We start from the raw sequence: 14,883 nt of genomic DNA, 5'->3' as shown, positions 1-14,883 counted from the left end.
CAGTGAATTTCTAATGACAAAAAGGGGTCTTTGACCATTCCTTGTCTTCTTTCTGACGTCTTTTTCTCCTCTAAACCCTTACACACAGGCATTTCCAAAAATGACACTCTTCTTCCTAGCTCAGAGGTCTTCACCAGGGTGTGGGGCAGGTTTTGTGACATGATCTGATTTACTTTTTTTTGGAGGCTCACTCTGGTGGCTGCAAAGATAATGGGTTGTAAGGCAGCAAGAATGGAAGCAAAGCCCAGGTAGATACTGCAGAAAGTCTAAGTGAAAGATAATAGTATCCAGACTAGAGTGGTGGCAGTACAGAGTGAGAGAAGTGAACGTATTTAAGGCATGTCTTGGACGTAGAACCGATGGAAATTGCTGATGGACTGGATCTGCAGGTGAAGGAAAGGAAGAAACACAAATAACTCCCAGCTTTCTGACTTAGGCAACTGGATAGATGTTGGTGTCTTTACTGAGCTACGAAAGATAGAAAAGGAGTGGAAAGAACTTGGGTGGGGAAATTGGGAGCTTGGTTTTGAAAATGTTGTTGGATATGACTATTAGGCATCCCAGTGGAGAAAGCCACATCCCTTGCCTAGCTCAGCCACTCTTATGACTTCAGCTTTCTCCTCTTTATATGGAAAAGTGTGTGTGTGAGTGTGTGTGTGTGTATCACTGCAGTTGTTTAACCCATTAATTTCGGAAACACTTTTCAACACTTTTAAAATCAGAATCTGTGTCCATTCTGCCCTACTGTATGAGTTCTTCCTCCCAATTGCCCTCTTATATTGCTACCTCTAATCTTTTCTTTACCCAGAGTTTACATTTAAGAGTTTTCAGCAACCCTTTTCCATCTTACTCCCTCTCACCAATATCCAAGTAATAAAAAAGTCCTGTTGAACCTACCCTGTACATTATTTCTCCTTTGTTCCCATTGTCCCCACCCCAGTTTAAAATCATAATCACTTCTTATTTGGACCATTGTGGCACTCTAACTGCCCCTAGCCTTTTAATGACTAATCTTTCCTACACGCTGCTATAGAAATCTTTTTTCCTTACTATTTCTGTCTAAATATGTTTACCCATTTCCCACAGAATGTAGTCTATTCTTTTTAGCCTGGTATTCAATGTTCTTCATGATCTGGCCCTTTTAGCTAAACTCGACTAGAAATTTTCCCTTTTGTGTTATTGTTTATGCTGTTCATTCCAGTCAGCTCTCTCCTGGCTCCCATCTTCACTGAGCAAAATCTTGCCCACCTCCTAAGACCCTCTCAAATGCCATCAAAGATGAATTCTAGTTACCATTTATTAAATGCCAGTTATTTAGTACTTAATGCTTATTTATTAAGTAGGCTAAGCACCCTACATTCATTGTCTGACTCTGCATTGCCTTTGGTTTCTTGTGTATTTGCCCCATCTTCTGTATAAGAATGCAAATTCTGGCTGGGCGCGGTGGCTCACGCTTGTAATCCCAGCACTTCGGGAGGCCGAGGCGGGCGGATCACGATGTCAGGAGATAGAGACCACGGTGAAACCCCGTCTCTACTAAAAATAAAAAAATTAGCCGGGCGTGGTGGCGGGCGCCTGTAGTCCCAGCTACTTGGAGAGGCTGAGGCAGAAGAATGGCGTGAACCCGGGAGGCGGAGCTTGCAGCAAGCGGAGATCGCGCCACTGCGCTCCAGCCTGGGCGACAGACCAAGACTCCTCTGTCTCAAAAAAAAAAAAAATGCAAATTCCTTGAGAGCAGAGATCACATTATAATTTATCTTTGAATCCTCAGCTGTACTGTACACTTAATATCAGATAAATGTTTGATGAATGAATGACTGTAGAGCTTTTAACTAGTTGCCATGGGAAGACATAAATAAAAGAAACATAAGATCTTACATTCTAGTTACAGAGCACATCACCAAAACACCCCCAAGATTTTCAGAATAAGTATTGAAGGGATACAAAATGGAGGGTGAACACAGTTATATCATAACACAAAGTCATCCTGGACGAATCAAGTTTATATAATAAAGGAAATGTTCAAAGGCTTCAGTGTCAGGCTGACCTAATTTTGAATTCCTACTTATCTGCTTGTTGAGTATGTGATTTTGAGTGGTTGTTTCTCTAAACTGCATCTGTAAAATGGGTGTATTGCAACCTCCTTTATAGGACTGTTGCAAGGATGAAATGAGATAATATATCCAATGTGCATGTCACAATCTTCAATAAATGTTTAAAGTCTAAAAGGTAAGCCAGACTTTAAATATAGTAAGGATGTTGGGTTGTCCCAGTGGTGTTAGTAAGTCAGTTTAGGTTGCCATGAGAATTGAGAGCCTGAGCACTGGCCAGCTTGTATCAGATCATAGGGGCCTCCAGGAACCTCCAAATGCTGATGGTAATTCTAAAACCGCCTCAGATAGTCTTAAACTGGACCCTCACACCAAATCTAAAATATTTCCCTAATCTATGTTGAGCTGCAGAAACAAGAGGAGGTAGGAGGAGAAGAGCTGCAGTTGCAACCTTCCTACCACATGAATGTTCAAGGAGTTATATTTGACATCATTGCTTGATTGGAATCTACCAAGCAATTTCCACTGCACCAGCCAGTCTCTTGCGAAAGTACTATCAGATTTGCCAGAGTAAATTATTGAGATTGTTAACTCTCATGTGCACATGGATAGTTAATGATGAAAAGAAATGAACTATAAAATTGCATCACAGAATTTACTGTGTAAACTTTTCAAACAATTTGTGCCATTAAATAGCGCCCCCACCAAAAAACAAAACAAAAAAAAGCCTAACCTTAGGATAGGCAGCTGATGTAGCTGGATGGTGGAGGCTCTAGGTGGCCACATTCTATCTGTGTTTATATGGTTAAATGGATGAAATGGATGTGTTTGCAGATTGAAACAATTCATAAAGAGTTGAGGCTACTTTTTTTTTTTTTTTTTTTTTGGTCTTAGCGCCGAAACTAAAAATCGCGGTTATTTTAGTGTTTAGCCCCGGCTCTTCCGTTGCTCAAACCTCCGGAAACTACATCTCCCAGCATGCTGTGAAACTGGCCTGACTTCATCTCAAATGGCCCCGTAGGGCAACAAGGATGGTTAGTTTTGACCCTACTTATTTGTGCCATTAAAAAAAATCGATCCTAATTGACAGCTATTTGGACTTTTACATCTGCCAAACCCTTTTTCTTGAACTGTGGTCACTAAATGAGGGGAGTCTGGTCTGGGAAGTCCCATCCATTCCTTCAATAGGATGGGGAGCGGGAATAGTGTCTCCGGCGATCTCAAGAATAGGAGGGAATGTTGACCAGGGAGCACCGCTGCGGCCGATCAGAGGAGCAGGAACTGGAACCCTGGCCGAGTCCGAAAAAAGCCAGATCTGGAAGGTGGCTGCGGAACGGTTTTAAGTGGAAGATGGAGGAGCCGGAGGAACCGGCGGACAGTGGGCAGTCGCTGGTCCCGGTTTATATCTATAGTCCCGAGTATGTCAGTATGTGTGACTCTCTGGCCAAGATCCCCAAACGGGTAAGGGAAGTCGGGATGAAAGACCATGGGCTTTTGGGGTGGGGGTGGGGGCGGTGGACGAAAGAGCGTTAGGAAGCGGAGAGGACACTGGGCTGGGGGAAATCTTCAGAAATTACGAGTAGCTGTATCAGATACCTAAAGCTGTATCAGAAGGAAGTGTTCTCATATCGTTTCTGAGAGCGCAGCATGTCTCTTCGGGACGTCCAACGGACAGGTAGGAGTGGAGGAGGGGGTACGAAGGAGGGGAGAGGACGCAGTTTCCACTCATAGGGGACCGCTGAAGTCGGGGGAAAACAAGCTGCAGGGGGAAGGTGTTCCATCACCTGCCTAAGGCCCGGTAGCTTTCACCTTAGTGATTTTGATACTTTGTATCTGTATTGTCTAAAGTGTATTGTAACTGTTAACAGAAGGGAAGCCAGTTGAAACAAAGTTAATCCGTTCCTTTGTTCAGGATGATGAGATTGACGGGGATTTTGCTGAATTAAACTTTTAAGAGACTATTTCTTTTTTTTTTTTTTTTTTTTTTTTTACGCTGATGTTTTTAGGCCAGTATGGTACATTCTTTGATTGAAGCATATGCACTGCATAAGCAAATGAGGTAAGTTGTCTTTCTTGAACATAGCCCTGACGCTAGGTGTTCATAGCCTTAATATCCTGCTTCACAGTGGGGCGAGGAAGAGAATGGTCTTTTGAAAAAATTATTTTAGCTTTCTGTGAAAGTATTCACAGTGTTTGTAATCTGCCTGTAATCCCAAGGAAGCTCTTGAAGAATTAAGAAAACTTGGGGGGCCGGGAGCATGGCTCACGCCTGTAATCCCAGCACTTTGGGAGGCCTAGGTGGGTGGATCGCCTGAGGTCAGTAGTATGAGACCAGCCTGCCCAACATGGCAAAACCCCGTCTCTACTAAAAATACAAAAAAAATTAGCCGGGAGTGGTAGCGGGCGCCGGTAATCCCAGCTACTCGGGAGGCTGAGGCAGGAGAATCGTTTGAACCCCGGAGGTGGAGCTTGCAGTGAGCCGAGATTGCTCCACTGCACTCCAGCCTGGGTGACAGAGCGAGACTCCGTCTCAAAAAACAAACAAACAAAAAAAGACCAAAGAAAACTGCTAAGACTGCGCCAGAACTCAAGAGAGAGCTAACTGTTTCTTCCAAAAACATGAACTTGCTGTTTATTGCCATTTCTGTATTTGATGCCGTTATAAGAGCAAATATAACCCTGCCACATATAGGATTACTTATGACAATTTCTGGCCAAATAGGTGAGTGCCCATACCAGCTAGTGTGCTATGCTTCATTTATCTCCCAGAAGGTAGTGTAATAATAATAGGCTTTCAGATTTTATCCTTATTATTAACAAAATCATTTTGTACCTTTTAAAGGGAATTTTTAAGCTTTTTTTTTTTTTTTTTTTTTTTTTTTTTTGACGGAGTCTTGCTCTGTCGCACAGGCTGGAGTGCAGTGGCGCGATCTCGGCTCACTGCAACCTCCGCCTCCCAGGTTCAAGCAATTCTGCTGCCTCAGCCTCCCAAGTAGCTGGGACTACAGGCACGTGTCACCACACCCATTTTAAGCCATTTTTTAACCCATATGGTTTGGTTAACATAGTAACTATATGCCTTCCATTAAAGTTATTTAACATTTCAAAAAATTATTTTATGACAAACAAGATATCAAAGCAAAGCAAAACTGTCCAGTTTGCTTACTGTTAAATAGGGAGGTTTTCAGTAAGTGTTTTTTAACATTTACCAAAATAAATGGAAGGGTACTAGAAGAGGGAGCTTTTAGGACTGGGAAATATGGTCCAAGATACTACAAAATTTTTATTTTCATGGGTAGATTTTTCACCTCTGGTGGTATAGATTTGTCTTCTTTACGAAGAAGCAAGAATTCCTGGGTCTTGGCTATGTATTTCGTTTTTGAGGCCAAACCACAGGATTTCTTCCAGCTACCTTGGTGATAGTAGTAGCCTATATAGTCGTATTAATTCATCATAAACTCATGGCTGTGTTCCCATTCAGCAGACATTTAAAACCACTGCTGCCTCCCTGTGGCCCAGGTCAGGGCTCCTTCAACTTGAATGTGTATATGAATCACCTTGAAATGTGTCATCTTGTTTAAAAATCATCATGTTAAAATACAAATTCTGACTCAGGTCTGAGGCAAGTCTGAAGTTCTGCATTTCTAACAAGCACCCAGGGAATGCTGATGCTCCTGGTCTATGGACGACCCTTTAAGTGGCAAGGGCTAGAGAACAGTAGGGGCAGCTGTGGGGTCAAGAAGAGGAAATGGGGACTACGCAGCTAGAGGTTAGATGTGGTAAGGCCTCTTATTGGATTAGCTCCCTTTATTCCCTCACTCGCTTCTATTTGTCATTTTTTGTGAGGAGTAGGTTGAGAGGTTCTGAGTGAAGCCCAGTTCCAACCATTTTGCCCCTTCTCGCCTCGCTCTCAGAGGCAGATAGGAGGATCCAAGTCTAGAAACATTACATTTTGGGTTGCCCATTTTTTAATCTGTTAATAGAATGATAGTTATCAACCAAGCATTTTTGTATGTGTTATCCTTTTATCTTCACATAACTCCCATAAAGTTCCCCATTTTACAAATAAGAAAACTGAACTACAGAACAGTCAACTTGCCTGAGGTTATAGAGCTAGTAAGTACAGAGTTAGGACAGGAACCCAATTCTCTAACTCCAAGTCTGACTCCAAATTCAAAATGCATGATAACATAGCTGCCTATTAAAATAAATATATAGCTGAAAGGATTAGATAGCCAATTAGTAACTGGTTCAAATGAAAATATCCCTGCCTACTAGTTTGTCCTGAAAGTTGTAACTCACAGGGTAAAGTCTGTCTGATACCTGATTATTTGTTTAACTTGAATATAATTACTTTTGTTTACTTACCTATAAACTCAAGGGAAAATCTATCTTCTTGCCCCTTATTAATAGAGTCACTACTGTAGATGTGAGGCAGTGAAGACCGCACAGTGCAGTGGAAGAACAGAATGTGTTTATTACTCCAGACTATTGGAACCAGAAGTTGAGACGTATTTTCTTCTCAGACTGCTGGCTTCTGTTTCTAGCTTCTGGCATACACTGGGTCTGACTCACTGACCTCTCTTTGTTCTCTCTGTTATTATTAGGATAGTTAAGCCTAAAGTGGCCTCCATGGAGGAGATGGCCACCTTCCACACTGATGCTTATCTGCAGCATCTCCAGAAGGTCAGCCAAGAGGGCGATGATGATCATCCGGACTCCATAGAATATGGGCTAGGTAAAGTCATTACCAGGCAGTGATGGGAGATGGACAGCCTAATTTTTTTTATAACTCGTATGATTTTTTAAATATTTTTTCATTAAGAAATCGTGTTAACTGTAAATCTTAATCTTTTGGTTTAGCCACATATAACTCACTAAACGAGCAAACCATACGAGCTGAGCAAAACCACATGATGGGTTAGATGAAAGAAAACCTTTCCGTTGCTTATGCCCTACTGGCAGTGCTCAGATCTGGTCTGGCTATATATATGCTGATTTAGCTGTCCTGTGACCTTACATTTTAACTGGAGTACAGATTTATGTTCTGGCTAAGTTTTTCTACCTCACCCCTCATTAAACAGCTGCATTTTTTTTAAAACTGTAAGTGACCTGCAGGATAGTCTAGAAAAACAGCATGGTTTAGCAGAGGAACATTGAACTGGGGGGTCAACAGAGCTGGGTCCCAAGCCTGGCTCTGTGTGACCACTGACAAGACACATCACCTCTCAGGCTTGGTTTCTCTATCTGTAGCCTGTGACTAGTTCATCAGGAAGGTTTATCCTTTCTAGCTCTAACCTTTTAAAAAATTATATCCCCAACATTGGAGTTGTTTCTGTCTCAGTTGGAGCTGATATTAGCACAGTGGCTTTTTAGTAGGTTAGGTTGTTGTCACACCTTAATCTATTCCTCCTCTTTTTCCAGTTCATCTTTTAACCAGCTCTTCTGATTTTTGCCCTAAGGTTATGACTGCCCAGCCACTGAAGGGATATTTGACTATGCAGCAGCTGTAGGAGGGGCTACGATCACAGCTGCCCAATGCCTGATTGACGGAATGTGCAAAGTAGCAATTAACTGGTCTGGAGGGTGGCATCATGCAAAGAAGTAAGAAAATGACCTTTCTGTTTTCTGACTCTTTCCTTGAGTCAGTTTCTTAGTTATGTAAACTCTTATGCTTATTGTATTGACACTTACAGAGAGACGTGTGTGTATGTGGCACTTTACTAGGCATTCTGAAGAAATCCAAGTTAAATAGAAAAAAGATTACCTAATATATTGGAAAGCACACTGCTCAAAGTCAGGACACCTGGGCTCTACACCTAGTTTTTCTAACTTGGCTAACTGACTTGGACTGATTACCCTCCCTAGGCCTCAGTTTCTTCATCAATAAAATGAACAAAGGATACAACTAGACAGTCTCTAAATTCCTTTTCAGCTTTCTAGAAATTCCCCTGTCTTCAAGGGACTTACAGTCTAGAAACATTAACAAAATTAGAATAGAGAACAACATTAGTTATGGTACCAATGGAATATATGTATGAGCTGAAAAGACTTATCAGTAGAAAGAAATTAATCATGGAAGTCTTGGCAGAAGTGAATTTTAGAGCTAGTTCTTAAAAGAAGTGGCAAACAGATTTTTAAAAAGTTGGAAAATTGATGCTAATAGGTTTAAAACAAAAGGCTGAAGAATCAAGAAGAGGGCTCATGCTTCTCTAACGAAAGTAGCAACCCAGAGGTAGATGTCTCTCAAAGACAAAGGGCTTGTGAAAAGGCTCTTCCTAGGTGCTTCTTGGAGTTAGAGGAGAAGTTCTTTGGAGTGTTTGTTTGTTTAATTTTTTGTTTGTTTTTGAGACAGAGTCTCGCCCTGTCACTCAGGCTGGAGTGCAGTGGCGCGATCTCAGCTTACTGCAACCTCCGCCTTCCCAGTTCAAGTGATTCTGCCTCGGCCTCCTGAGTAGCTGGAATTACAGGCACCTGCCATCATGCCCAGCTAACTTTTGTAGAGACAGGGTTTCACCACGTTGGCCAGGCTGGTCTTAAACTCCTGACCTCAGGTGATCTGCCTGCCTCGGCCTCCCAAAGTGCTGGGATTACAGGGGTGAGCCACCGCGCCTGGCCACCTTCTAGAGTTTTATGTTAACATGTCAAACTGCAGTAGTCTGTTTGAGAAGGATTGCTGGGCCTTCTTCAGCATTTGGGACTTTGTTTGATATTTCTGTAGTACTTAATCCACATTGAAGAAGAAGGATTTTTTAAACTCTGAAGTTATCAGTCCTCTGTCTGAGAGAAATGAAGCCACTGTGGTAGTAACTGCCAATGCATCACTCACAAATCAATTGTTCATGCAATCAACTGTGACCTTAGGTGCTCTTGAGTGAAGAGAAAACAACACTGTTTTTCAGAATAAAACACAGCACAACTTCAGCATATGCAGGTTAAGATAATAACAGAATTTTTCCATCAAATTGACAGATTTTGTGGCCAAGGAGGTCCTTGAAAAAGTTTACTACTAGAATTTACTAGTTAGGCAACAGAGCAAAGGAAACCAATGTTTTAGTAATGAGTCTTACATGGTTTTAAAAACAGAGACAAGCTGCCTTTTGTTAGCTTTTGCTTGCTTGCCTGCTTGCTTTTTTTTGTTTGTTTGTTTGTTTGTTTTTTGGTTTTTGTTTTTTAATAAAGACAATGTCTCCCTATGTTGCCCAGGCTGATCTTGAACTCCTGGGCTCAAGGGATCCTCCATCCTCAGCCTCCCAAGGTGCTGGCATTACAGGCATGTGCCACCACATCTGGCCTCTTTCTTTCTTTCTTTTTTATTATTATTATACTTTAAGTTTTAGGGTACATGTGCACAATGTGCAGGTTGGTTACATATGTATACATGTGCCATGCTGGTGTGCTGCAACCATTAATTCGCCCTTTAGCATTAGGTATATCTCCTAATGCTATCCCTCCCCCCTGCCCCTTCCCCCCACCCCACAACAGTCCCCAGAGTGTGATGTTCCCCTTCCTGTGTCCCTGTGTTCTCATTGTTCAATTCCCATCTATGAGTGAGAACATGCGGTGTTTGGTTTTTTGTCCTTGAGATAGTTTACTGAGAGTGATGATTTCCAATTTCATCCATGTCCCTACAAAGGACATGAACTCATCATTTTTTATGGCTGCATAGTATTCCATGGTGTATATGTGCCACATTTTCTTAATCCAGTCTATCATTGTCGGACATTTGGGTTGGTTCCAAGTCTTTGCTATTGTGAATAGTGCCGCAGTAAACATACATGTGCATGTGTCTTTATAGCAGCATGATTTATAGTCCTTTGGGTATATACCCAGTAATGGGATGGCTGGGTCAAATGGGATTTCTAGTTCTAGATCCCTGAGGAATCGCCACACTGACTTCCACAAGGGTTGAACTAGTTTACAGTCCCACCAACAGTGTAAAAGTGTTCCTATTTCTCCACATCCTCTCCAGCACCTGTTGTTTCCTGACTTTTTAATGATTGCCATTCTAACTGGTGTGAGATGGTAACTCATTGTGGTTTTGATTTGCATTTCTCTGATGGCCAGTGATGATGAGCATTTTTTCATGTGTCTTTTGGCTGCATAAATGTCTTCTTTTGAGAAGTGTCTGTTCATATCCTTCGCCCACTTGTTGATGGGGTTGTTTGTTTTTTTTCTTGTAAATTTCTTTGAGTTCATTGTAGATTCTGGATATTAGCCCTTTGTCAGATGAGTAGGTTGTGAAAATTTTCTCCCATTTTGTAGGTTGCCTGTTCACTCTGATGGTAGTTTATTTTGCTGTGCAGAAGCTCTCGAGTTTAATTAGATCCCATTTGTCAATTTTGGCTTTTGTTGCCATTGCTTTTGGTGTTTTAGACATGAAGTCCTTGCCCATGCCTATGTCCTGAATGGTAATGCCTAGGTTTTCTTCTAGGGTTTTTATGGTTTTAGGTCTAATGTTTAAGTCTTTAATCCATCTTGAATTAATTTTTGTATAAGGTGTAAGGAAGGGATCCAGTTTCAGCTTTCTACATATGGCTAGCCAGTTTTCCCTGCACCATTTATTAAATAGGGAAATCTTTCCCCATTGCTTGTTTTTCTCAGGTTTGTCAAAGATCAGATAGTTGTAGATATGCAGCGTTATTTCTGAGGGCTCTGTTCCGTTCCATTGATCTATATCTCTGTTTTCGTACCAGTACCATGCTGTTTTGGTTACTTTAGCCTTGTAGTATAGTTTGAAGTCAGGTAGTGTGATGCATCCAGCTTTGTTCTTTTGGCTTAGGATTGACTTGGCGATGTGGGCTCTTTTTTGGTTCCATATGAACTTTAAAGTAGTTTTTTCCAATTCTGTGAAGAAAGTCATTGGTAGCTTGATGGGGATAGCATTGAATCTATAAATTACCTTGGGCAGTATGGCCATTTTCACGTTATTGATTCTTCCTACCCATGAGCATGGAATGTTCTTCCATTTGTTTGTATCCTCTTTTATTTCCTTGAGCAGTGGTTTGTAGTTCTCCTTGAAGAGGTCCTTCACATCCCTTGTAAGTTGGATTCCTAGGTATTTTATTCTCTTTGAAGCAATTGTGAATGGGAGTTCACTCATGATTTGGCTCTCTGTTTGTCTGTTATTGGTGTATAAGAATGCTTGTGATTTTTGTACATTGATTTTGTATCCTGAGACTTTGCTGAAGTTGCTTATCAGCTTAAGGAGATTTTGGGCTGAGACAATGGGGTTTTCTAGATATACAATCATGTCATCTGCAAACAGGGACAATTTGATTTCCTCTTTTCCTAATTGAATACCCTTTATTTCCTTCTCCTGCCTAATTGCCCTGGCCAGAACTTCCAACACTATGTTGAATAGGAGTGGTGAGAGAGGGCATCCCTGTCTTGTGCCAGTTTTCAAAGGGAATGCTTCCAGTTTTTGCCCATTCAGTATGATATTGGCTGTGGGTTTGTCAGAGATAGCTCTTGTTATTTTGAGATGCATCCCATCAATACCTAATTTATTGAGAGTTTTTAGCATGAAGGGTTGTTAAATTTTGTCAAAGGTCTTTTCTGCATCTATTGAGATAATCATGTGGTTTTTGTCTTTGGTTCTGTTTATATGCTGGATTACATTTATTGATTTGCGTATATTGAACCAGGCTTGCATCCCAGGGATGAAGCCCACTTTGATCATGGTGGATAAGCTTTTTGATGTGCTGCTGGATTCGGTTTGCCTGGCCTCTTTCTTTCTTTCTTGTTTTGTTTTTTTGAGACAGAGTCTCTGTCTGTCACCAAGTCTGGAGTGCAGTGGTGCAATCGTAGCTCACTGCAGTCTCGAACTCCTGGGTTCAAGGGATCCGCCCACCTCAGCCTTCTTGGTAGCTAGGACTACAGGCACGTGCCACCATGCTTGGATAATTTTTGTATTTTTTGTAGAGATGAGGTCTTGCTATGTTGCCCAGGCTGGTCTCAAATTCCTGGCCTCAAGTGATCCTCCCACCTTGGCCTCCCAAAGTGCTGGCATTACACATGAGAGCCACTGCACCCCACCTGCCTTTTTTTTTAAGTTCAAAATAAAGACAATGACTGCTAGGAGAAAAAAAATGACCCTCTCCCCTCCCAGGTGCGGAGTGAAAGGAGAAAACTAAGCTTCTCTGAACGAAAGACTTCTAGGTCCTCTTGGGCTTAGCAAGTTGAGAAGAAAAGTAGTGTGGCTTCATAGAAAGGGCTTGCTTCTATGAATCACATCCAGTTTATTATGCAATTAAATTAACTGCAGAAAGCCTACTAGGGCCTGGGTCATTTTCCAGTGGAATACTCTGCTTCTTATTACTGTTTTGCTGCCAAAGGAAGTACACTCTGTTTTGACCCAATCATGACTGCTTCTGGGCTGCACACAGACGTGGGGATACCCACATATATCACCTTAACTGTTTTAGACATCTTTCAGCTGATCCTGCATGGAAACGGACATGCCTGTGATAAATATAAATTGCAGAGAGTCTCTAGAGATTGCCCCAGTTTAGGTCTGAATTCCAGGGTGTTCTTGGTATATCTAGAACCTCCCTGTAGATGGACTACAGGCATTTAGGCTACAAACTTACATCTAGCCAGCATTTACCTATTATAATCACAATATTTGCTTAAACTTCCAATCTGTAAATATATGTACAGATTCATACATGCCATTTATTCATTGAATAAGCATTGATTAAGCACCTACTATATATCAAATGTATGTTTATCATCACCAATAAGCAGAGATATAGAAATTGAAGCAAGATATATTGTTTCCCCTACCAAGTTTGAAAAAGATTCTTTATTTCAAAATATCCAGGTGGTGGAAGGATTACAGTGAAATTAGTACAACCTCTTTTGAAAACTTTGGAAGTGTTAAGAATGGGAAAAAATGTTCATACCAGTTGGCCCAGTAACAATATTCTTGGCAATCTATTCTAAGGAAATAAACAAATTCTACCTGCAAGAAATTTATATCTTAGGAGTAAGACAGCAAATAATTGCATTTGAAAGCTAAAAAAGGATTCTACAAAAGAAGAGTAATGAAGGACTAATACTATTAGATATTACGCATCCAAAACTACAATAATGAAAACACTGGTACAAAAATTAGACAGATAGGTTATAGTACACCCCCCCAACAAAGAGACCAATTATATAGAATTTAATCTATTACAAAGGGTGCATTGCAAGTGAATGGGAGTTGAAAGGTCTGTTGAGTAAATGAATGGTATTGTGACAGCTTGTACCATTATACCCTCATCTACTGTAATAAACTAAAATGAGTGACAGCTAGATTGAAGAGTTAAATATTTAAAAAAGCAAATTTTAAAAACTAGAGTGAATGGATATTTATCAAGCTTCTAAAGGGGAAGAATTTTCTAAGCTTAGAAAATAATTTTTTAAAATCATGAAGGAAAAGATCAAACCTGACTGTATAAAATTTTAAAACCAAAATAACTTTTAAAAGTTTTTTTGGCTATTTTTAAAATCTAAACACAGACTGAAAAAGCCTGTGTATCATAAATATGACAAAGTGTAATAGGCTTGTATTATCTAACCCACTCCTACAATATAATGTATAAGAAGAAATCTGCACAAAGAACACCAATAGACAATTTACAAAGGAGTTTAAGGACAACTGGAAAACATCGGAAAATGTTCATCACTACTAATCAAAGAAATGTAAATTAAAACCATTAGGTAAGCCTCTTTTTTTTGAGACAGAATCTCACCTCTGTCGTCCAGGCTGGAGTGCAATGGTGTGATCTCGGCTCACTGCAATCCCGCCTCCCGGGTTCAAGCGATTCTCCTGCCTCAGCCTCTTGAGTAGCTGGGATTGCAGGCGCGTGTCACCATGCCCGGCTAATTTTTGTATTTTTAGTAGAGACGGGGTTTCACCGTGTTGGTCAGGCTGGTCTTGAACTCCTGACCTCATGATCTGCCCGCCTCGGCCTCCCAAAGTGCTGGGATTACAGGCATGAGCCACCACTTTTTAAGCCTAAATTTAACAGAATTGAAAAAGATGGTACTCAGTTTCCTAGTGAGTGTGGTTTGGAAGAAAGCATTTTGGTAGCCAATGTGTATTAATGCCCTTTGATCGGGTAATCTTACTTCTGGGAGTGTGGCCTAATTTTTTTTTTTAAATATGGGAAACAAACTATTTTCGTGAAGGTATTTATCAGTGTTATTTATACAATTTTAAAAACTAAAATAACATGAATGCCTAGCAATAAAGGAATGGTGAATCTACTCCCTAGAATATTATCCTATTGTTTTACTGTTTTTCTTCTGTGCAAAAGCTTTTTGTTTTTATTTATTTATTTATTTATTATTTACTTATGAGACAGGGTCTTGCTCTGCCACCCAGGCTGGAGTGCAGTTGCACGGTCTCGGCTCACTGCAACCTCTGCTCCCCAAAGGTCAAGCAATCCTCCACATCAGCCTCCTGAGTAGCTGGGACTACAGGCACATACCACCACACCTGGCTTTTTTTGTAGAGATGGGGTCTTGCCATGTTGTCCAGGCTGTTCTCTAACTCCTGGGCTCAAGCAATCAGCCCACTTTGCCCTCCCAAAGTGCTGGGATTACAGTTGTGTGCCACCATGCCCAGCCTTATGCTATTATTTTAAATAATGATTATAAGGATTATAGGGAACTTCAGATAAACACTTTATGTATGTCAATAAAAAAGCAGGTCTTGGCTGGGTGCAGTGGCTCATGCCTGTAATCCAAGCACTTTGGGAGGCTGAGGCAGGTGGATCACCTGAGGTCAGGAGTTCAAGACCAGCCTGGCCAACATGGTGAAACCTTGTCTCTACTAAAA

General features: G+C 41.0%; 1 protein-coding gene across 7 annotated transcripts in view; it reads left to right on the top strand.

The window, feature by feature from the left end:
- Positions 1-3,036: 3,036 nt before the first annotated feature.
- The window catches only part of HDAC8 (histone deacetylase 8), a 240,898-nt gene continuing 229,051 nt past the window's right edge, over positions 3,037-14,883 (top strand). For 2 of the 7 annotated variants that reach the window (XM_054471183.2, XM_054471185.2), the window contains exons 1-4: positions 3,037-3,512; positions 4,058-4,110; positions 6,659-6,789; positions 7,514-7,655. In XM_054471183.2, the coding sequence (XP_054327158.1) occupies positions 3,288-3,512; positions 4,058-4,110; positions 6,659-6,789; positions 7,514-7,655 (551 nt within the window). In that variant the 5' untranslated portion in view covers positions 3,037-3,287. The remainder of the gene's footprint in view (positions 3,513-4,057; positions 4,111-6,658; positions 6,790-7,513; positions 7,656-14,883) is intronic. The other 5 variants (XM_054471184.2, XM_063660412.1, XM_063660413.1 and 2 more) reach the window with 5 other exon arrangements.

This window comes from Pongo pygmaeus, chromosome X, assembly GCF_028885625.2.
Source record: "Pongo pygmaeus isolate AG05252 chromosome X, NHGRI_mPonPyg2-v2.0_pri, whole genome shotgun sequence".
Taxonomy (NCBI): domain Eukaryota; kingdom Metazoa; phylum Chordata; class Mammalia; order Primates; family Hominidae; genus Pongo; species Pongo pygmaeus.
This window is presented reverse-complemented; position numbering and strand designations above follow the sequence as displayed.